At 34.7% G+C, this 23,596-nt stretch overlaps 2 protein-coding genes across 13 annotated transcripts in view; one reads left to right on the top strand and one right to left on the bottom strand.

The window, feature by feature from the left end:
- Positions 1 to 23,596, top strand: part of shaker (Potassium voltage-gated channel protein Shaker) — a 113,869-nt gene that overhangs the window by 19,708 nt on the left and 70,565 nt on the right. For 2 of the 11 annotated variants that reach the window (XM_065355518.1, XM_065355517.1), the window contains exon 1: positions 20,579 to 20,789. The exons of the other annotated variants lie outside the window; for them this stretch is intronic. In XM_065355518.1, coding sequence (XP_065211590.1) covers positions 20,683 to 20,789 — 107 coding nt within the window. In that variant the 5' untranslated portion in view covers positions 20,579 to 20,682. Of the gene's footprint in view, positions 1 to 20,578; positions 20,790 to 23,596 lie in introns of those variants that run through there. 11 annotated transcript variants of the gene reach the window in all.
- LOC135839473 (uncharacterized) lies at positions 12,946 to 15,355 on the bottom strand. 2 transcript variants are annotated; one of them, XM_065355505.1, is made up of 4 exons: positions 15,177 to 15,355; positions 14,230 to 14,350; positions 14,033 to 14,124; positions 12,946 to 13,928 (listed from the first exon to the last, which is right to left on the bottom strand). In XM_065355505.1, exons 1-4 carry the CDS (start codon positions 15,282 to 15,284, stop codon positions 12,987 to 12,989), a joined length of 1,263 nt encoding a protein of 420 aa, XP_065211577.1. In that variant the 5' UTR covers positions 15,285 to 15,355; the 3' UTR covers positions 12,946 to 12,986. The 2 variants fall into 2 exon arrangements, with proteins under 2 accessions (XP_065211577.1, XP_065211578.1); XM_065355506.1 differs by lacking the exon at positions 14,033 to 14,124 and having other exon boundaries at positions 14,168 to 14,350; positions 15,177 to 15,354.

The following is a 23,596-nucleotide window of genomic DNA, read 5'->3' as shown; positions in this document are numbered from 1 at the left end:
TATACAGGTAATTAACCAAAATAATTAGTTCTTGACCAAAATTACCAGAAATTTACCAAAATTACCTGTACTTTACCAAAATTACCTGTACTTTACCAAAATTACCTGTACTTTACCAAAATTACCTGAAATTTACCAAAATTACTGTCCTGTAATTTTCCAAAATTACCTTAAATTTACCAGAATTACTGTCCTGTAATTTACCAAAATTACTTTCCTGTAATTTACCAAAATTACTTTCCTGTAATTTACCAAAATTACTTTCCTGTAATTTACCAAAATTACTTTCCTGTAATTTACCAAAATTACTTTCCTGTAATTTACCAAAATTACTTTCCTGTAATTTACCAAAATTACTTTCCTGTAATTTACCAAAATTAACTGTAATCCACCAAAATTACTTACCTGTAACTTACCAAAATTACTTGTAATTTACCACAATTACCAGTAATTTACCACAATCCCTGTAATTTACTAAAATTACCTGTAATTTACCAAAATTACCTGTTATTTACCAGAATTCCCGGTAATTTACCAGAATTCCCGGTAATTTACCAGAATTCCCGGTAATTTACCAGAATTCCCAGTAATTTAACAGATTTACTCATACCTTCAAATTACCAAACGCATCAGAATTTTGCCTATCACAAACTTACCAAAATTACCTGCAATTTACCAAAATTACCAAGGATTTTTCATCATTATCAGCAGTTTATGAAAATATAAATTACCAGTAAAAAAAGTAAAATTACTGTTGAATTACCGAAGGAGTTATCATTTTCTCAACCATGGAATTCTTTGAAATTACCTCTATATATTACTAAAGTTGAGTACCAAATAGTTTGTCAAAATTACCAGCAATTTATTAAAATTACAAGTAAATTACCACAGTTACCTTCAAGTTACCAAAATTACAAGTATTTTACCATCATTACCGGCAGTTTATTAAAATTATCAGTAAATTACAAAAATTACCAGAATTTTGTCAGAATTACTACCATAGTCAATTATAGCTAAAATTGCCATTATTATTGTACTTATACCAACCAAGAATTTGGCAAAATTTCCGGAAATTCGCCAAATTCTCCAAAAATTTACCAAAATTTTCAAAAGCTTACCAAAATTGCCAACAATTTACCAAATTTAACAGCAATTCATCAAAATTTTCAGTCAATTACTTGAGTTACCAACAATTTATCAAAATCATCAGCAAAATATAACCATAGGTACATATTATAATGATCCTCAACTTACCAGAAACACCAGATTTTTGTCAATCACACATCTACCAAAATTACCATCAGGAACTCAATCAAAATTACCATCAGGAATTTACCAAAATTACCACTAGAAATTTACCAAAATTACCATCGGGAATTTACCCAAATTACCGTAAAGAATTAACCTAAATTACCATCAGGAATTTACCCAAATTACCATCAGAAATTTACCCAAATTACCGCAAAGAATTGACCTAAATTACCATCAGGAATTTACCCAAATTACCGTAAAGAATTGACCTAAATTACCATCAGAATTTACCAAAATTACCACCAGGAATTTACCAAAATTACCACCAGGAATTTACCAAAATTACCACCAGGAATTTACCAAAATTACCACCGGGAATTTACCAAAATTACCACCAGGAATTTACCAAAATTACCACCATAGTCCAGGAGAATTAGCTCAAAAATGGGGGTCATAGGGAATTTTGAGGTAGCAAGCTGAAAATTGGTATACTGGTCCTTTTTGATGCCCTGAGTAAGGATCTGAGGTGTCCGGGTGCGTCCGGTGTGAGCTTCCCCTTTTATTGTGGATCTTAGCCCCCCAATTTCGGTTTTTGAAGATTATTTCCTCGAATATTGCCCGGAGCTCAAAAATAGTTCAGTAATAAAAGAATCTGCATGAAATTTCCTTTCAGATGACCTATCGATCATTTTCGTAACCCGAAGGGGGGTGGACCTACAGCTATCCGAATAACGTGTTCTCTTGAAAAATGCTATAAATGCGAAGGGGGTTGGTTTTTAAACCAATTTTCGAGTCCGATGTAAGTATGAAAATCATGTTACACCCTTTACGGTGACATTCTGAGTAACCATGACCTCCCCTCCCCCCTCTCCCCAACATTGAGGTGATGCCCATGTCGAATACGAGTGTTAGGGAAAGGGGTTAAAGATATTGAGATTTCTATAAGCATCCATTGTAATGTGCACACATCCCTACTAAATTGTACAGCGTAGTTTTCGAGCGCTCCCCCACATGTGGACCCCCTGACCCCCCTACAATTCAATTTTTACCGTTTTCACCACAAATACCATGTCTTTTGGAAAATTGTTTCTCTGCAACTTTGAACAACGAAGAATTTTTTACATAACGAACATGACAGCTACCTCGCCCCTAGGAGTGGAGGGGAAGGGAGGTGGTGGGGTTGAACCTACAATTTGAATAAATACTCGGATATTTATATTTAATTTTATTGAAAAAAAAAAGAAAATATTGGAAAAAGTATAGGTATACAGATACAAGTGTTTAAGTACCTACTTAGAAGAGTTACTTTACTCAGAGGTTGCATTATCACTGTCGACATAATCTTTGTTGCTGTCATCCTCATCCTGATCGTCGTATTCACCCTCACTGTATTCAGAGTCGTCATCATCGTCATAAATGTAATCGGAGTCGCTTTTGTTTTCATCATCGGAGAAATCAGAATCATAATCATCGCTGCTCTCGTGATTTGAAGTATCCTCTTTGAAATTACTAAATTTGGTATTGTACAGTTCATCAATTTCATCAGATTTGTCATCATCTTCCCAATTCGTTTCTGCACGCTTATTGGTACTAGTGGTGCCTTCACATTTGCTACATGCAAAGTTACAAAGGAGGCCACTTTTCCGGCATCCGCACGCCTTACCACAGCCTTTGGTGCAAGAACAGAATATATTTCGGGGAATGTCGTCAGGTGCAGCAGGAAGGGTCGTCAAAATAGGCATTAACCCATTTACTGTAGTATACCATCCAAATTTCGGATCTAAAGAGTTACTTATTGCGTTTTGAACCTCAAAGTAGACACGCTTACTGTGTTGTTCTAGCGCAGCTTTTGTTGGTGGAATTGATGACAAAACAGTTGCATGCTTTTTCAGGGATTTTGCAAAGCATTTGAATCTGTAATCATTCAAGTCTTCATTCTGTTTTCCGCCATACTTACAATGCAACAGTGATAATTTCGCCAGCTTGTACAATTTCATCCAATTTTGCATTTCTGTCATGAAATTTATCCATCTCTTCTTTGAGGTATGGTATTTTTAAAAGTTTTTTGATAGATGAAATTTTTCCTTCAACAAAACAAATGAAGGAATAAAGACAATTTTTTCGCTCGTAAGGGATGGATATGCACACAATAGGGGGTCGCGAATGGTTCACTTCTAACTTCCTTGCATCTGTTGCCAAATATCTGCATTCCATTCATTCATAAGAATCGAGCAAAATCGTATAACTACCTTCAAGATTACGAAAATGCCATTCTCACATATACTTTTGGTATACCTACCAAAAAAGTTTACTCCCCTCCAGTCCTAGGGGCGAGGTAGCTGTCATGTTCGTTATGTAAAAAATTCTTCGTTGTTCAAAGTTGCAGAGAAAATTTTTTCCAAAAGACATGGTATTTGTGGTGAAAACGGTAAAAATTGAATTGGAGGGGGGTCAGGGGGTCCACATGTGGGGGAGCGCTCGAAAACTACGCTGTACAATGTAGTAGGGATGTGTGCACATTACAATGGATGCTTATAGAAATCCCAATATCTTTAACCCCTTTCCCTAACACTCGTATTCGACATGGGCATCACCTCAATGTTGGGGAGAGGGGGGAGGGGAGGTCATGGTTACTCAGAATGTCACCGTAAAGGGTGTAACATGATTTTCATACTTACATCGGACTCGAAAATTGGTTTAAAAACCAACCCCCTTCGCATTTATAGCATTTTTCAAGAGAACACGTTATTCGGATAGCTGTAGGTCCACCCCCCTTCGGGTTACGAAAATGATCGATAGGTCATCTGAAAGGAAATTTCATGCAGATTCTTTTATTACTGAACTATTTTTGAGCTCCGGGCAATATTCGAGGAAATAATCTTCAAAAACCGAAATTGGGGGGCTAAGATCCACAATAAAAGGGGAAGCTCACACCGGACGCACCCGGACACCTCAGATCCTTACTCAGGGCATCAAAAAGGACCAGTATACCAATTTTCAGCTTGCTACCTCAAAATTCCCTATGGAACCCTAATTCTCCTGGACTACCAGGAATTTACCAAAATTTCCATCAGGAATTTACCAAAGGTACCACCAGGAATTTACCAAAATTACCATCAGGAATTTACCAAAGTTACCATCAGGAATTTACTAAAAGTACCATCAGGAATTTGCTAAAATTACCATCAAGTATTGACCAAAGTTACCATCAGGAATGCCGGAATTTACTAAAATTACCATTAAAAATTTACCAAAAATTACCAGTAATTTATCAAAAAATCACCAGTAAGTAATTCATTAAAAAATTACCATTAATTTATCAAAAACTTACCAGTAAGTAATTTATTGAAAAATTACTAGTAATTTATCAGAAAATTACCAGTAATTTACCAAAAAATTACCAGTAATTTATCAAGAAATTACCAGTAGGTAATTTATCAAGAAATTACCAGTAGGCAATTTATCAAGAAATTACCAGTAGGCAATTTATCAAGAAATTACCAGTAATTTATCAAGAAATTACCAGTAATTTATCAAGAAATTACCAGTAATTTATCAAAAAATACCAGCAATTTACCAAAATTACCAGCTTTTTACTAAACTTTTAATTTAAAAGTTTTAAAAATGAGGTATGAACCAACTTAATTCTCTTCAAATTCTCAAAATTGATACAAAATATTTTAAGATGAGGTATACTTACCTAGGTAAGCTTAAAATATTGCAAATTGCTCTAAATTTTTCCAAAGTTTTTAAAGTCTGGCAGAATATTAAGAATTTGTCGAAATTTTTTCAAGTTCTGAAAAGTCGGTCTTTTTTTTATCTTATGTAAAAATCTCATCCCCTTCTCCAACCAAACCTGGAAGCACATTGTGGTTTTCCCCATAAAAAAATCTGAAATTTTTTTTTTTGATGTCAACATTTTTGGGTAAGTACCTACTTACCTAATGTAATACATAGCATTGGTTTTGGATCATGCTGCAGCTTTAGATCATTGGGGGAAAATGAAATTTGAATTTGAAGGAAAAAAAATTTCTCTCTGGCTGGGTAAAGGTAACTTGGCAGTTTTATTCTCTTGTTTCTTCCAGGAAATCACTGAAATAGTAGATTTTTTCTCCAAACACCTTCGAAAGTAGACCCAAAAAATCAATAAAATTTGAAAAATGAATTTTTTGAACTTGTTTTTTTTTTTTTCAAAAATGCACTTCTCTTGCTATAATCGAGTGAACGGGTAAGAATTTTGAGTACTTGAGTATAGGTATTCCCTTGAGAATAAAGTACATCCGACTTGAACTCTATAGGTACATACATATCTACCAATGAATGAAAATTAGTGGAAACAAAACGCCTCATACGTCATAGGTAAAATACGAAATATTTTCTTCGAATTCGACCCACCTTGGCTGATCATCTGCCTCATGCTGGGTCAAGCTTTGTGTATTCGTATGTATACGTAATTCGACGCTCGAAATTGTGCATGTTCGTTGTCGCCCACCATTTTTTTTTTTTTTTTCAAAACCCTACGTTTACGTAATTTGCGACTTTAATCGAAGTTCCCAAAAATAAAGTCTACTCGGACAAAAAAAAATATTGGCAATCGGAAATGCTAACATATGCCAAACAAATGATCGAATAATTGTCGCTTTGTAAAATTAGTATCGGTAACTCTCTTAACATAAATGTATTATGCATTATTTGTACGTAACGTACTTACTTACACAACGACGATGGCTTTCTATGAATAAAGACCAGTGCGAGGTGCCGATTTCGTGGGAGGATTGTCGAATTGTAAATATTCCCTCTCACATTATTGTAAATCATATATTATTTGTACTTCGTAAAATTGCATTAGAAATGCATTTCGCAATACTCTAAAATTTATTTATAAGCTTCCAATATTTTGTATAAAAATGTTCATCTTGAAATTAAATGGCACATTTTTCGCAATTAAAATTTTGGGAACCCATGAGAAGGGCCAATGCTCAATGGTACGAATTTCCATGTTTTTTTCTACAAAACTGTGATAGAAAAACTAGGTTTCAAAAAGGCAATTTTTCCTGCACATGAATTTCAAAAATAAATCAACAAAATAAATTGAGCCTCTCCCTGTGTTTATCGTACTTTGATCCTTATTTCGAAGCAATACTTTCACGCGAATTGATTCAAAACATCACAAACGATTAACTAACGATAAGACTGGTAACAATTCAAATGGTTTTTACGCTCGAAAGGCTGTGTATTGTTATAGCCTACTCGTATGATAATAATCCATCAACTCGACGTTGTTTTTTGTTGAATGAACACTCAGCCTATACCACTTGATAATACGATTACAAAAGGGCTATAAGTGAGACACAAAGCTACTTATCAACGGCGAGATTCCACGTATATAAGTATCATTGGAGGTTTACTTTTATGAAGATAAGTACCTAATGCAATACTTGACGAAAGTTTTTATTTCAGTTAAAAATGTGTACCAACTTGACAAATGTTTTCTTACCTTTTATGAAAGTGTAACACTCGAATTTTGTTTTACTTCAGTTGTGGTCGTTTGAACTGCTTTAGATGATTTACTCATCATCACTCTTGTTATATCTACTTTTAGATGGAATAGTTGAGTCATTTTTTAGGATTAGTATTTTTGCATCGAAATAGAAATTTACTGGACATTTTTCTCCTTTTTTTTGCGGGGGGGGGGACGAGAAAAGGGATACAAAATTAGGAAAAATCAAGAAACATGAAAATACTACGATGAAGATCGCTAATAGAGTGAAAATGTACATTTTTATTTTTTCACTCCATTATTACGTAATACGTTCAACTCCAGCAATATTTTTTTGAGCGAAATCAAAGGCTTAGGATAAAAACGCATCGTAACGTATCATAAATCACGTTACAAGAGTATACGCTGCTATCATGAAAATTTATTGCATTCAAAGTGCACCCAGACGGAATCGCAGCAGCCAGTTTTATCAGTTTCACATTGTGCCTCGTGTTGACCTATTAAATTGTCCGAAATCGATAACTAGGTACTTCCTTAATGCGGTAAAGCTTCAGTTTGTATCTGCGGCTAGCAAGGTGCACGTAGAGTACAGTAGACGTGTAGCGAAGCCGAGAAATGTAAAAATTGAAACAAGGAAGCGAGAAAATAAACAGGAAAAAGAACAGACAGGGAAAAAAAGCTACGTTAAAATAACAAAAAGGCGCACGAATCAAAGTCTTAATTCGACGCTGGTGGGTAAAAGCTGTTAATTAATTTAAAACTATAACGAAAACCTTCGGAAAATGGTACACGAACAGGGAACAGGGCCACTGGCGTGGTACCTACGTAATCGATTGCCTGTTTAAATTTTAACCTTGTAATATACGCAACTTATATATACTTTTATTTCTTTGTTTTGTATTATAAATGAGTTTAAATATATCAAAATTAAATTTATTTCGAGTGAAATTTGCATAAAATATATAGTTCTGGATTTTTATGAAATTTGTCCGGATTTTCGTTTGTTTGGAATTGTTTTGAATAGGATTTTCACTCTTGTTTGAAAAATGCTGCGAAGAACTGGAAATTGAATGAACTTATGATATTTTTTACAATACTACTTCATTTTTTGTGTTTTTTTCCTGGTCGACTCGAACGAAAAATTGTTTCAAAGAATGATTACCAAATTGACAACTCCATTTTGGGGGGGGGGGGGTGTTTGTAATTACTTGATTATTACACCCGTCGTGTGAGATTTAAATCGAGTTGTTAAGATCAAGTTTTTTAATTAGGTCTAAGAATTTTTTAATTTCGGAAGGGTCGTCTGGTATGAATAGGGATCTTTCATCTATTTGTAGGGATTAGTCTGTGCTGATGTAAGGAGGGACAGCGAAATAGTGAGTCTTGGACAGATATAAGTTCTGACATGCAGAACTGGCATGTGGGTTTTGGGATCTTTTCATAGAGGTGATTGTGGGTGATTTTTGTGTGGCCAATTCTCAATCTGGTTATAATGATTTCTTCAAGTCTATTTAGTTGAGATAGGTTTTTCCAAGGCTGAGTGGTTTTTTGGTGGTGAAAGAGCTTGTTTGATGTTTGGAGGGACCAAAAGTTTTGCCATTTCTCAAGTGTGTTTTGGGTGGAGATAGATTTAAGGTCGTCAGCTGTGATAAATGTGAAAGGAGAATGAGTAGAGGCGGATTTTGCATTTTTATCTACAATTTCATTTCCTGTGATTCCAACATGGCTAGGTAATACATAAACTGGATGGAGAAGTTTGAATTTTGTAAATCAAATAAAGTTTTATGGATATGTTGAATTAGGGGGTGGTCAGAAAATAGATTTTGGATAGCAGTTAGTGAGCTGAGGGAATCACTATGAATTAAGAAAGACTTATTTTCTGATTCATAAGTGAATATATGTATTATCACAGAGGCAGTGGGAAATAGCTGTGAGTTCGGCAGTGTAGATTGAAGAGCAGTTATGGATTTTAAAATTTGAAACTTTATCATTAATAGAGTAGGCATACCCTGAATGAAGTGTTGGTATTTTTGACCCATCTGTAAAGCAGAGATTGAATTTTTTGTATTATGATAAGAGTTCAAGATAGTTTTGTTTTATTACTAGTGGAGAGTGGCTATTTTTTGGGTAGTTAATAAGTTGTGTGTTGACTTGAGGAGGCCTGAGGAGCCAAGGGGGTATAATATTGGTTGTTGGATGAGTGTTTTAGGATTGATTTGAAGATGATTCAACATTGTGATGAAATTAGAAATGGGTCCTTCTATATGATCAAAATGTTGGGGGTTGGGTGGGTTAATTGAGTTTTGGAGTGGATGGGAGGGGTTGGTGGATGCATTTGAGATGAATTTGTTTGTTATGAGAATTCTTCTAAAATCTGGGGATAATTCTGCTGCTTCACAATAAAGGCTATCTATTGGAGAGGAATAGAGGGCTCCTGAACAGATTCCTAGGGCTGAATTTTGAATTGTTTCGTAGAAGTTTTATTTGAGATATTTGCAAAACATGGGCTTCCATACTCAATTTTACTGCGAATTAGAGATTTATACAAGTGAAGTAGGAGTTTGCCAGATGGATTATACTTGGTGTTTTTGATTATTTTCAACAGATTTAGGCGTTTCATGATATCTGATTTTACTTTTAGAAAATGAGGAGTCCAATTTAGTTTTCTATCAAAAGTTAAGCCAAGAAATTTAGTAGTGGTTTTGAATTCTAAAGAGTGTCATTTGAAGTTGAGAATGAGATCTGGAGGAATCTTATTTTTTTGGTGAAAAGTATACAGTGGGTTTTTGTCTCAGAGAAAGTTAGACCATTAGAATCTGTCCATGATTCAATTTTTTCAAGGGTTTGTTGGATTACTTGAAGAGCTAGTTGAATATTATTTGAACAAAAGGAAATGCTTATATCATCAGCAAAGATTCTCAGAGCAATGGGTCTAGAAACAACATTGGAAATGTCATCAATCAAAAGTATAAATAAGACTGTGCTAAGAACTGAACCTTGGGGGGACTCCATTTTCAATTTCAAAAAATTTTGAGTATGTATTGTTAACTCTCACTCTAAAAATACGGTTTGTTAAGAAATTCTGAATAAAGTAGGCCAAATGTCCTCTAATTCCAATGGTAAGTAATTTTTGGAGAATTTTATAACGCCAGGCTTTATCAAATGCCTTTTCAAGATCAAAAAAGACTGAAAGAACACTTTCTTTATTCTGGAAGGCCGAACTAATTTCTTTTTGGAGACTAAAGAGGTGGTCTAGGGTACCATAGATCATTTCTTTCTAAAACCACTTTGATAAATGCTAAGAGAGTTTGAGGAATCAATATACAGTGGAACCTCGATAACTCGAAACTCTTTAACTCGAAAACCTCTATTAGCCAAACCAACCTCCGTTCCCCTTGAAATCTCCGTAACACTCAATGTTAACTTTACTCGGATAAGTCGAAATTGACTAGACAAACCAGTTGTAACTCGAAGCCAAAATTTTTCCGAAATAGTGAGAAAGCCTCTATAAGTTGTACGTTGTCTGGCGTTTACCTCTATAACTCGAATATTTCAATTCATACTTATGCACTTACCTATCTCAGTTGTAAGTCGAAGCTAAACTTTTGTCAAAAATAGTGTCAAAGCCTCTATAAGTCGTTCGTTGTCTGGCGTTTACCTCTATAACTCGAATATTTCAATTCATACTTCTATCTTTTATGCACTTACATATCTCTCAATCAGGGGTGCTAACCTTAATTATTTTTATTAAGGTTCCGGTTTCTCTCCAATTTTTTCGTTGACATTTTTCGGTTTTTGTTTCGATTTTGGTTTTGAAATACAAAATTTCAGTTTTGGTTTGGGTTTCGGTTTTATTTACAAAAATTTCGGTTTTGGTTTCGGTTTTCGGTTTTTTTCGGTTTTACATATTTTTTTAAAAATTTCTTCAAAAATTTCTCAATCTCAAAACACAAAGCGATTTTTTTGAACAAATCTCAAATTTAGGTGGGCAAAATGATTCTTTTATTCTTCCGAGCCTTTTCTTCCCTTTTGGCATTCAACAGCCCAAAAGGGCCAAAAAGCAACAAGTCAACAACGAAGGACCCAATTTGATAGGTTTATTAAATTTATCTATTTCCCTGGATTTCGAGTCTCAAAAGTCGAAAATGTGAAAAAATTCCCCCCAAAAAATTGAAAAAACTAAAAAAACCCAAACCGAAAACCGAAAAAAACCGAAATAAATTATATCGGTTTAGGTTTTGGTTTCACTCACTCTGCTTCATTATTATTGTTATGGTTTTTTACGGTTTTTAAAAAACCTATGAAATTTCGGTTTTTGTTTTCAGTTAGGGTTTGAAAATGGCGAAAATTAGGTTCTTGTTTGGGTTTGGGTTACGGTTTTCGGTTTTTTGCGGTTACGGTTAGCACCCCTGCTCTCAATTCATTCATTTTGTAAGACCTCTATAACTCGAACACTCTCAAAATCTTACCTGCATAACTCGAAACTGATTATCTTGAAAACCTCTATAAACCGAATGAATGACCATTCCCCTTGGATTTCGAGTTATCGAGGTTCCACTGTACCAATTAAGACGTTTAATAACCATTTTTTCGAGTATTTTGCAAGGAACTGAAGTTAAGGAGATGGGGCGATAACTAGATGCCAGATTTGGGGTTTTATCAGGTTTTAATATTGGAATGATTGTTGCAGTTTTCCACAATTTTGGGAAGGAATCAGAAGTCCAAATTTTGTCACATAACTGAAGTAAATCTTCTTTTCCAGTGTCTGAAAGGTACTTTAACATGTGAGGGTGAATTTCATCTGGTCCAGGGGATGAATCTTTAATGTTGTAGTTTAGACAATGATTTAGCTCTTCAAGAGAGAAAAGAGTTATATGAGGTTCTAGATTTTGAGATGAAAAGTCTAAGGGGGTGGATTCTACTGTATTTGTGTTTTTAGTGTTTGGAAAGCAGAGCTTAAGAGGCAGTTGCAGAAGCTTTTGCAAAGGATCTAGCTAAGGTGTTTGCAATGTCATAAATATTGAGTTTATTTCAGTGTTGCCATCTATTGTAAGTAGGGTATTTCAGTAGAAATACATTATCACTTCCTTTAAGGATTTGAACTTTTTTCTACATTTCTTTTGTAGATGTGCTTTGGGTGATGCTCAACATGAAATTACTCCAACTTTCTCTTTGTTTAGATAAGTTGATTTGGCGAGCAATAGTTCCTTTTTTCTTAAAATCAACAAGGTTATCAAGAGTGCAATTTTTTTGGTACTTTTTTAATAATCTTTTTCTATCTTGTATTGCAATTTTTAGTTCATGACACCAGCATGGGACAGATTTTTTGGGAACTTTGGTAGAAGTATTTGGAATGGTTTCTTCAGCTGCTTGGATAATACATAGAAGTTGTGAAATATGGAACTATAGTGTCCAGATCATCTGGTGTAAGTCGATTGGGAGGACTTTTTTGTTGAAATGTGACCAGTTTACCTTGTTTAGAATCCACTTGGGACATTTTTCATGGGTGGGTTTCTGAGTTTGAACTTTTGAAGAGGGATGTTGATGCTAATTGGAAAGTGGTCACTATAATAAAGGTCATCATGGGAGTTCCAGTTCAAAAGATGGGAATGTTTGGTGAACAAAAAGCTTAATCAATGTTTGAATAGGTACCATTAGAAATGTTAAAGTGAGTGTGTTTTGACTCATTCAGAAGGAAAGTACATACAGGGTGCCCAGAAATATCGAGCACCCCTAAAAAAGTTTTCTACTAAAATACTTTGGTTGGTCACAGTAAATAATAATAATGATAGCACATGATTGGTTGTTGGACTGAAGAGATAGATAACATTCCACCAATCATATGTATCTATGTATTTCACGTTGCCAACCTATATTTTTAATGAAAAACTTTCTTTGGGGTGCCCAATATTTCTGGGCACCCTGTATCATTTTTCAGGAGAAATTTGTCAATTACATTACCTCTATTATTTGTGATAGGTACTTGATCCCCAAGTTTTGGAGTGGGCATTAATATCCCCTACAACAATATAAGGTTTTGGTATTTGGGCAAAAAGTTGATCTAATTCATATTCTGTACAACTCAATTGAAGAATGTCAAGTCCTTATTTTATTAATTTTCTCGACTATAGTGAAAGGGTAAAAACTTGGGATTGTAAATTGAACAATTGAATATCAAAAATGAACCAAAGAAAAACTAGAACATTAAGTTGTAATTTCGCCACTGTCTATCGCACTAATCGTGAGCGCTTTTCTTCGGAGGCATCTTTACTTCAGTACATAAGGAAACTGCAGTCCTCGCCACAAATGCCATCCTGTCGTTTCCGTTGTTACTAATCAGCGATACGAACTTTTCATAATCCTCTATTCCAGGCCAGCATTTCTTTTCCCATAGAAAACGTGATGGATCCAGTGGAACATTATGCAACGTACGAACTGCTTTGGAAAGAAGAGCGTACAGTTGTACAAACTCTTTACAATATTGGTCTATTCTTTGCGCTCTTGTTAGATGTGGCCACTCTGCTTCCATCTGCATCGAAACATTGGCGATTTGCGGTTCATAGTCAATATGGAGTATCCAAGTACATACATCGTATCTTTCCAGTTCCAGGGATGGTTGCTTCAGTCGTGTTGGTTCGCCTCCAATTTCCATATAATCTGTTGCTAACTTCACTTGTAACTTATGAAACCTGTCTCCAAAGTATGGTGGTAGAAGATCTACTAATTTTTTTTGCGATAACTTCGTAATGTCTGCGAGTGAGTTGGTTTGCTGATCGGATAAAGACTCGACACTGAGTGTTCTCCAAAATGTGTCTGCAGATTTACAGGATTTAAATGCCGAGTCAGCATCCACACAGTCATTTAACTTGAGAAGTTGTAAGGAAAGATCTGTACCGTTGGTGTAAGTATGCTTTGTAAGGTCCAAATTTTTCAGGGCTTCCCAGATCTTTTCAAATTCCGATAGAGTCGATTCATTTTTAATTATGCTGGAAATTCTGGATACGATGTGTGTTAAATTCGTCGTCCTGTTTGTCCACGTCTTGTTAACTGTTAGATGTAGTTCAGCTGACTCCTGGTTTATATCTTCTACATTCGAATACAGCAATGGAAATATCGCCATGCCATATCGAAGACGTTCGTTGCATGATAGTAATCTTGCGAACGGGTACACTAACATCTGCGAACATGATTCATGTCACTTTCATGATTTATTCTTTTTTAGGTAGGTACTTATAGTTTTGATATTAGAATAAATAATACATATAGCTAGGTAAATCTTACCAAAGAGATGTTCATTGCGAGAATTTTGTCTTTTAGTTGGTTTCTTTCAGTTTCATGTTTCTTCTTTAATAGTTCTATTTCATTTTTCTGACCTTATTGATGATAAAATTAATAATATGTACAAGTAACTCTCACCAAAGATGTGTTCAATGTGGAAATTTCAGCATTGTATTTTCTTGTTAGTGATTCTTTTTCACCTTTCTCTTTTGCCAATTCATAGAGCACTCCAAATATCAATGTTTTTACTTTATCCAGTAAGCCTTCATCTTTTAATAGCAGTTTTAAAAATGGTTCATGTTGTCCAAGACGAAGTGCAGCCTGTTTAAAAGAATGCACGATTAGTAAATCAATCATTGTAAAATGTTGTGATACAATAATGCTCAGAAATTGTCAACGAAAAAAAAGTATGGGTAATTCTTATTAAATATTTCTGCATACTAACCGGATCCCATTCAACAATATGCTGAAATTTGTTTCGAAACTCAGTATTTCTCACTATTCAAATTACAATAATTTTTACTGTAGGTAATTGTATAGTAAAAATTATCCCACTTTAATATGTAAATTTTACTATGCCAATAGTAAAAATGACACGATCCAATTGTGTAAAAATAGTTAGTTGATAAATTAAAAATTACTCATCTATCTGGAGGTAATTTTTACTACTCGTATATGACTATTAGTAATTAGTAAAAAGTATTCTAATAAATAAAATGAAAATTTATTCAGCAAAAGATATGAAATTTTAAAACTCAATTTTCAAAAATTAAAATGAGGCGGAAGGAGGGTTCAAATTTCATTTTTTTTCTGCACCATCGTCGTCATGTGCTCACTCCGAAAAATTTTTCCAGTCCATCATTTCCTAGGAAAGATCCGTCACCTACCTACCTATAATGGCGATTCGAACCTGGGTTCCTACAATTCCTATCTACAAGCTCTAACCACTCAGCTATGAGTACACATCGAAAGTTTAGGGGTTCACAATATTTCTGGGCACCCTGTATATAGTCGATCACCAGAGTTGATTTTTTCAGTGATCACTGATCAGTCAGTAGATATAAATTTTGTGCCAAAGGTCATATCTATTTCTACAATATACATACACATAAACAATAAATCTACCTATCCAAAACAAAACACTCACTTCTTCAACCCATTTCGGGTTTTTGGTAAAAGTTCCTTTAATGGGTACAGCAGTAGCCTCGCAAATATACAAATAAAACACCACAACAAATAGCTCTCCGTTCATCATTTTGTGAGGAGAAGTATCTTCAGTTAGTACCTAAACCTATACACGTTCTATGATAAATGAAAAGAACAGTTTCGTTTGATGAAATTTCATACATCAAAGATAACTTTGATTTGATAGCTTCGTAAGATCTAAGTATATCAATCATTGATTATGAAAAATTATTTAAAGCTTTTTAAACTCATTTAACTGTATCCACTTGTGTAAATGAAATTTTTATTATGTAATTTTATCTATATGAGTCGATAAAATGAGCTTTTATAATTTTACAGCTTTCGAACTTTCATCGGTTCAGTGATGAGTTTGTGTGTGTATTTTTGCCGAGGTTTTGCTCGCAGGCAACGTCGCGAATTTCCAAAAAGTTGCTGGATGGCTCAAAGACATCTTGAAACTACCTCCAAGTCAACATAAAATGGGTACTGAGATTTGAGTGTTTTAGCTTTATAGGCCAATTTTGTCATGATCAAGGGTCATTTCATGTCAAATCAGTCACGTTTTGATTCGAGGTTTTCCGATTTTGCCCAATTTTTTTTACAGGTTTTATACATTGGGAAAATCGGTGAAAATGTCATCGTTGACCCCCTAAAGCCCATAGGGCCGGTAGAGCGAGATTTGTTTTTTTTTTTTGGTAGAAATGTACTTTAAATTTTTGCATTACAATACCAAACTTTGGAGTACAAATCCTCGGGATTTATGCAACAAGGAAAAAAATATTCGGAGCGTATTAAAGATAATTGAAAGTACAGATCCAAAATATTTTCCAAAAATTTCATTACGTAGTTCAAAGTTGAGCTTTTTTTAAAGCTCTACTATCAAAAGTTCGCGAAATTCGGCGGCTATCATTTCGAAATTTCAAAGTAGTCCAGATTGCACATTATGAACTTTTCGTGATGCGGTTCGCAGAAGCATGGAGGGTATGAGGCCCCAAAATTTTGGTCAAAATGTAAAAAAAAATACCAAATATCGTGTGACATATCGTTTCATAGGTTTTTGAATGCGCTGAATACGAATATGAACTATTTTTTTTAGATTTGACCACTCTAATGCCCCCCCTCCCCTCCACTGACCACCTCTCCCAATTTCATGAAAATAGGAAAAAATGTGTGACGCATGGTTTAGTAGGTTTTCGATATCGCTGAATACGAATATCGACTTATTTTTTTGGATTCATCCCCTCCAACGCCTCCCACTGACACCCCCTACCTGAAAATGGAAACAATCGTATGACATATGGTTTATTAGGTTTTCGATATCGCTGAATACGAATATCAACTCATTTTTTGGATCCGATCCCTCCTAACACCCCCTGATACCCTCTTCATTTACTGAAAATTGAAAAAATCTTGTGATATAATATGGTTTGTTGGGGTTTTGACATAGCTGAATACGAATATCAACTTGTTTTTTTCGATTTGGCTTCTCCAACGTCCCCTCCCTGGTCAGCATATTTCGTTAAAAATTTATCACATCATGGTACCTGTAGGTATGTACCACAAAACAACCCTTCCCCCCCGTTCCTTAAGGGTTATGGGGTCAATGATCACATTTTCTCCAATTTCCCTCATATAGAGAACCTCTAAAAAAAAAATAGTTCAAAATCGGGGAACCTCGAGTCAAAACGTGACTGATTTAAGATGGAATGACCCTCAATAAACATTCTGTCAAAACATTTCAATTTCTTGTGAAATTTTAACCTATTTTCTTTTGATTCCATATTGATTGGTCCTTAGTTTAATTTTTTTGATATTTTTCACTGTTGTCTACACTCTCCCTAAAATTTTAAGGTAGCTCCACTCAAACCCGTCTCCAAACCGACCCTAAATACGAGTACCAATGTTTGAGCGAATTTATTTGAAATCTCTACCGCTGACTCATGGGGTCTCAAAACAGATTTTTTGAGTTTTTTCAGACCCAAGTAAGGACCTGTGGTCTTTCTGTCATCCATTCATTCTTCCATTCACACTTTCATTCATTTTTTCAATCATTCTTTCATTTATTTTTTCATCCATTCATCTGTACTGAACCTGAACACATGAACCAACCTAAATACTGAACTGAATACTAAAATTCTACTTTAGGTATATTATTTTTCTATTCATCCATCCATCCATTCATTCATTCATTCATTCTGTCTTGTTGTCTTTTAGTCTTTTCATCTTTTCATTGTTTTGACATTTTGTCATTTTGTCACTTTGTTGTTTCGTCTTTTCGTCTTTCAGTCTTTTTGTCTTTTCATCTTTTAGTCGGCCTCTTGGGCCAACTTGGGGTAAGTACAATCTATGCTACAATTAACAATTGCCAATCCCAGGAGTAGAGAAGACAAACCTTAAGAGAGGTTTGGAGCATCCACATTGCAGAGGCCAGTAACTCATCTTTGGCAGGCTGGAAGCTGAGGATGAGGCTAAGTGCACTGCTACATAAGCGGCAACTCGGCAACTTAGCAACTTCGTTTCGCGTCAGTGGAACGAAAATGATAAGAAGTTGCTCGGTCATTGGCTGGAACTAGCAACCAAATCAAAATTTTTTGATTTGGTTGCCAAGTTGCCAGTTGCTGGTTGCTAGTTGCTGCTTATGTAGATGTCGACTAAGACCAAACCCAACACCTTGGCGTGTGCCCAGCGTCAAAGCTGCAACCTGAATGGGCTACAACATCAAACCATCTCAGGAAGTAGGGGAGAGGAGAAAACAATCGGAAAATATCCCTGAAGCAGCAACAGGAAGAGCAGCAAAGCTTGCAAACCTCAATACTCAAGAGTTATAAATACTGCTAGTGCTAGACACAAATCCTGTACAAAAGTGAGAATTTGGCGCTATAACCAAACTTTGGGAAAGTCGGCTTGAAGGTACAGAGGGCAGCCCACTCATCAAGCTATACTTCCTTGGGCTGGAACCCCATAGAAGCGAAAAAACCCAATTGCTAGAGAAAACAAAAATAAGAAGAAACCGGCTGGAAAATCAGGGAACCCTGTTGGGCAGCAGGCAAAAAAGCCCACGCTATGGAAGAAACAAAACAGGCTGAAGATCACTACAGAATGCCTGATGAAATGATCCCCTCAAAAAGTCAAAGAATACACTCCAACTGGCAGGAGGAGCAGAGGAAGACTGAAGAAAAGACTTGATGATACATTGGCGAGCAATTCTTCTACATTTTCCCAGACGGCCTGAACAGCTTAGCGGGTCAAAGTTCAATGATGATGATGATGATGATGATGATGATGATGATGTCTTTTAGTCTCTTTGTCTTTTCATCTCTTCATCTTTTCGTCTTTTAGTCTTTTTATCTCTTTGTCTCTTTGTATTTTTGTCTTTTTGTCTTCACTTTCTGGCCAAAATTAACCCTATTGACAAAATTATGCTGAAAAGCATGCATAACAGTGCGTGATTTTGGACCAGTGTAAAAGTGTGCACATTGTGTGCATTATCGCGTTAAAAATGTACATTTTTGCATGCTAAACAGAAGCAATCTAGCCACCAAGTATTTTCTAAAATGCACCAGTGAGTAAAAATTTTTCCAAGTCCAAAAATTGATAACATTTATGCAAAAATAACCTCTAAACTATTAAGCTGCGAGGTGGCTGAGTGAGTTAAGCGGCTGCACATTGCAGGAACCTGGGATTAATCCCCGCACGCGCCGGAAATTTTTAAATTTTTTTCTCAACTTTTTTGAAAAAAATCATCTATTGGAATGTCTTAAAATTCACAATTAATCGGTAGACAGTATTGCCAGTGAGTTTGAGCAATTTTTCTGCTAAAATTTCCGCACTTTTTGTACATACTTTTGGTTTACTTTTAAGCATGCTATTCACTGGTTGAATAGCATGCAATTTTTTGAAAAAGTCCAAATTCACGCATGCGTGTGATATGCAAAAAAGCATGCATTTCAGCACGTTGTACGCATAATTTTTGTCAATAGGGAAACAACCACAATTGAAAATGAAAACACCAGTGGTTGAGTCAGACACTATTTAAATCAGTGGGTGTTTTCAGACCCAAGTTAGGACCTGTGTTTGAGACAAACTCTATTCAAATGAGATGGGTGTTTGAGACAGACACTGTCTCAGTCAGTGAGTATGTTCAGATCCAAGTTGGGAAGTGTTTGAAACAGACACTATATTTAAATCAGTAGGTGTTTGTCAGACCCAAGTAAGGACTTGTGTTTGAGACAGACACCATTTCAATCAGTTGGTGTGTTCAGACCCGTGTTAGAAGCAGTGTTTGAGACAAACTCTATTCAAATGAGTGGGTGTTTGAGACAGACACTGTCTCAGTGAGTGGGTGTGTTCAGACCCAAGTTAGGACCAGCGTTTGGAACAGACACTGTTTCAATCATTGGGTGTTTGAACCCAAAACAGATTTTGTGAGCAGTCCTACTCTGCTCTCTGAAAAAAATCAGATTCATTATTCTAGATGTTGAAAACATAAGTCCGAAGGTAAGCTCCAAATGGGTGAGCCAATACTTAAGGCGTAAGTAGGAGAGAAAATCAGGTTTTTTCAAATGTTTGGTGAATTTTTTCAAGATGATTCTCTGCTAAAAAAAAGTTCAAATGTACTGAAAAATTGATTCACAAGAAGCAACACGTAGCAAAAATCCTAATACGATTAATTCACTGCTGATAAAAAAAAATGTCCACCTGCGAACGAAAAATTCCCAGTACCTATTCTTTCTTCCCCTACCTATTTGTATATTTAAAAAGCTTCCTATTAAAAAAGCGAACGACTCGGTTAAATTATTCTAAACCGTATTTACCCATTTGAAATTAAGTATATAGGTATAAGTTCCGAAACTAAACGTAATAAGTACTACAATATAGGTGCCTAAAAGCTGGAAAAACTGAATCGAATAATTATCGTCGAAGCATTTTCAAGAGCACTGGCTTTAGTCAAGTTAAACGTCATCACGCTACTGTTTTGATTCGACCAACATAAATAATTCAGATACAGAGAAAGGGAAAGTTACTAAAGGCAAAAAAAAAGGGCAAAGAGGTATAGATGACGAGTACACCATAATATACACACAGTATACTACAAAAGGTACCTAACTATAACCCTACCTACCTACTTACTTACATATAAGAAAAGTGGAAGGAAATGAATAAAGGCAGGAGACGGGCAAAAAATGAAAAAAAAAGGTGGAATGACACATTCTCGCTCGGCAGTGAAGCCCGAAGGAGAAAACGAGGTAGAAGGGATATATGAGGAGGTTGTAATAGCGAGCAGCGGCGGCGCTTTGGCATTTAATATTGTTAAATTTGTGTACCGTCGAGTATGGTTTTTTCAGCAACCACTAACTTTGCTGTAACATTAGTTTGCGAGACATCATAACAGTGGTAATGGAGTGCCGTTATTCGGTACCATTCGTTTTTCATGACGCCGCTACTGTTGCTAATTATGTAAATATTCGATGGCTGCAGTGGCTGGACTGTATGGTTTTGGAGATGATAGTAGAACTGTAGCCTCCAGATTAATCGAAAGGCAGAGAGCTTATAATAAAGATTCCAATGCTGAAACGTACGTCCAAGTGATGGTTATGAAATTATACCTATATCTTTATTGTATCGTTTTACTTGTTTCAATTTCAACCATTTTTTTTTTCGTTCTCTATTTTGCATTTTTTTTTTCAAATCATTTTTACACCTCTGCAATTCAATATTGTTATTTCTTTACCAACGCACGCACTTCGTCTTTTCATATTGCTTCCCCGGTGTCCACATTTTTCCCCATATCATTCACTGATTGGAGTTTTCACGCACAGATACCTGAAATTGTGACGATAAATGTGATCAATTGGTGTTAAAAATTGTGATAATGGAAATAAATGCACTCGAGATGCCTCGTATTGGACCACAGCTTCGCAAAACTGACTTAAAAAATTGCCAATCGAGCTGAAAAAATTGATGAAATATTCACAATCATCATATTATCCTTCTTCGATGTTACATTTTTCATGAGTAATCAAAATTTGAATAATTTTTTTGCCCGAGCAGTGCCTAAAAAATTCAGATTTGTTGCTATTAAAATAGGTAGTCGTCCTCTTTAGAATGATTTTTCAGGGTTTTATGCTCAAAAAATATTTTTGCAGTCACTTTTATAATTTTTGGAATTTTTTTGGCAACACTTCTCGATAATAAAAATTCATATTAAATTTTTGGAATAATAATCACAATTCTAAAGAACGAATAAAAAAAATTCTCAAGCAGATATCTCGTTTCTTATCAGCTTTTCGAAGCACATAATTTTGAAAACATAATAATTTTTTGATCTCATTATCATATTAAGTGCTCGATTTATCATTTCCATATAATCTGATTTTATATATTTACCTGTAAGTATGAAAAACATGTTGAATTTTTCGTCGAATTTACATTTAAATGAAAAACAAACAGAGTTACGAATTTCAAATGGAACGTGAAAAGGGGAACGTAAAAATCACTCTTGAAATGCCTTATAATTATGTAGGTTTAGTATGTACTAAATGTTTGATAAATATACGCAGACTAATTACCTATATTTTTAATATTTGCTACCGACGAGTCGGTTACCATATGTAAATAATCGATAATTTTACGAAGACTCGTGGTATCGGAAAGTATAGATACCAGACTCGGTATCGTGTCTTTATTATTTTTTTTTTTCAAAAAAAACGAGCCTAAAATTTTGTTCATCTTATTGCTTTAGAGAATTCGTAGTTTATTGTACACCCACATCACAATATAATGCTTCAATATGGTTGCAAATTATCATCGCCAATGATTCATCGCACATTTGCAAAATTTGTATGTTGCTATTACTCATCAAATATTCAAGCTTTGGTCACCATTGCTCATTTTTTCCTCTAATACAGTAGCTATTTATGGCCAATTTCGGTAATACAAATTCGAACCTACACTTATTAGTTTTTTTTCCTGCTTTTGCTGATTATTTTGTGTATTTAAATAATTTAATACTTTTGGCCGGAATTATTTCTTAATTTCTTTTTTTGAATAATTTTCGTCATCCTGTAACGAATAATTAATGAAAAAAAGAAAATTATTCGGTAATGAAATATTGAAAAAAAATATCTTATTCTGTCTCATCGTATCTAATAAAGAGACAATTACCTGCCTACTGTTATATTATTTAACTCTTAAATACGCCCACCCTTTTTTACTTTTCCAAAATTATGTATAATAGGGAAGCAGGTAGGTAGACTGCAGCTAAACTGTTTATTCGCTTTATTATAGTACCTACTACGAGTAAATAAGTGACTTTTGTTTTCATGTATATTTCATTATTTCAAAACATTTAATCAAACTTTAATTTTTCTGTTTTTAGGTAAGTATGACATGATACGTTTAGTTAAAAAAAAAAAAAATATATGGATTATTATTCTAATTAACCTCGCTCACAACACAATGCGTAAGTACACTGTACCTACCTACAGTTCACATTAAAGTTATATTAATAGGTTTCTAGCGTATTTTAGTCGCGTGAAATTTAATGTATGCACCACGCATAGCTGCAATAATCGTTCATTTTTCCCCTCTTTTTCATTTACTGCATTCAATTATTTATGGAATGGGCATTTGTTGATTTAGAGTTACGAGTTTCCCTGGTTGAAATGTGGGGATTGAATTGGTGTTATTTTGTGGCAAAATTTGGAAAGAGTGGAAGAGAGTTGAAAGTGTTTGAGAAATTTTTGATCTTTTTCCTTCGAACAATCTGGTTAGAGGGGAGGCTCTGGCGTGGGATCACGGAGAATTCATTGGTTCTTTCTACAGATTCATCTTCATGTAGAGATATTAACTCAAAAGTTGGATTTAAAATGATTTTAGATCTGTATTTACTCGTATTCGTCTATTTTTCAATATTTTTTGAGAAAATTTGATGAAAATGAACTGCTGGAGGTATTTTTGTTCACCTTTTTCCTTCGCTCTCTAACTCGCTCTACTCAAAAATTTTTTTTTACAATACCTTCATACTTATAGGAATACTTAGTCAAAACTTCATAATTTCTCCAATTACGTTATTAAGGATTGAAAATATTCGATTCAAAATTTTTGAGTGTGGTGGGGTTTAAAACAAATCAAATGAACATAAAAGCTTTTAAATTTACACCTGACGAGGTGCAATTCCAATCAACTCTAGTCAGATCGAAGTTTCGATCTGGTAAGATTTGTCCAGATCTGATCACGTCTGATAGATTAGATCAGATCAGATCAAAGGATATTCCTTAGACCCAATTTTATCTCACCCAATTTTTTCAAACTTTATCGAACCCAATCAATTTTGATCATATTTGTGTTTTACTATAAATTATTAAAACTATCAGAATTTTC

Source organism: Planococcus citri, chromosome 3 (genome assembly GCF_950023065.1).
Source record: "Planococcus citri chromosome 3, ihPlaCitr1.1, whole genome shotgun sequence".
In the NCBI taxonomy this organism is placed as follows: domain Eukaryota; kingdom Metazoa; phylum Arthropoda; class Insecta; order Hemiptera; family Pseudococcidae; genus Planococcus; species Planococcus citri.
Note: the sequence above shows the minus strand (reverse complement) of the source record. Positions and strands in the feature narration are given on the sequence as shown.

What these genes read in the sequence shown, in the direction of transcription:
- LOC135839473 (XM_065355505.1), bottom strand. Translation starts at nt 15,284, where the DNA reads ATGATGAACGGAGAGCTATTTGTTGTGGTGTTTTATTTGTATATTTGC. An exon ending in TGAATTGGCAAAAGAGAAAG is followed by an intron (nt 14,125 to 14,229) that starts GTGAAAAAGAAT and finishes ATCATCAATAAG; the next exon opens with GTCAGAAAAATGAAATAGAA. An exon ending in TCGCAATGAACATCTCTTTG is followed by an intron (nt 13,929 to 14,032) that starts GTAAGATTTACC and finishes TCATGTTCGCAG; the next exon opens with ATGTTAGTGTACCCGTTCGC.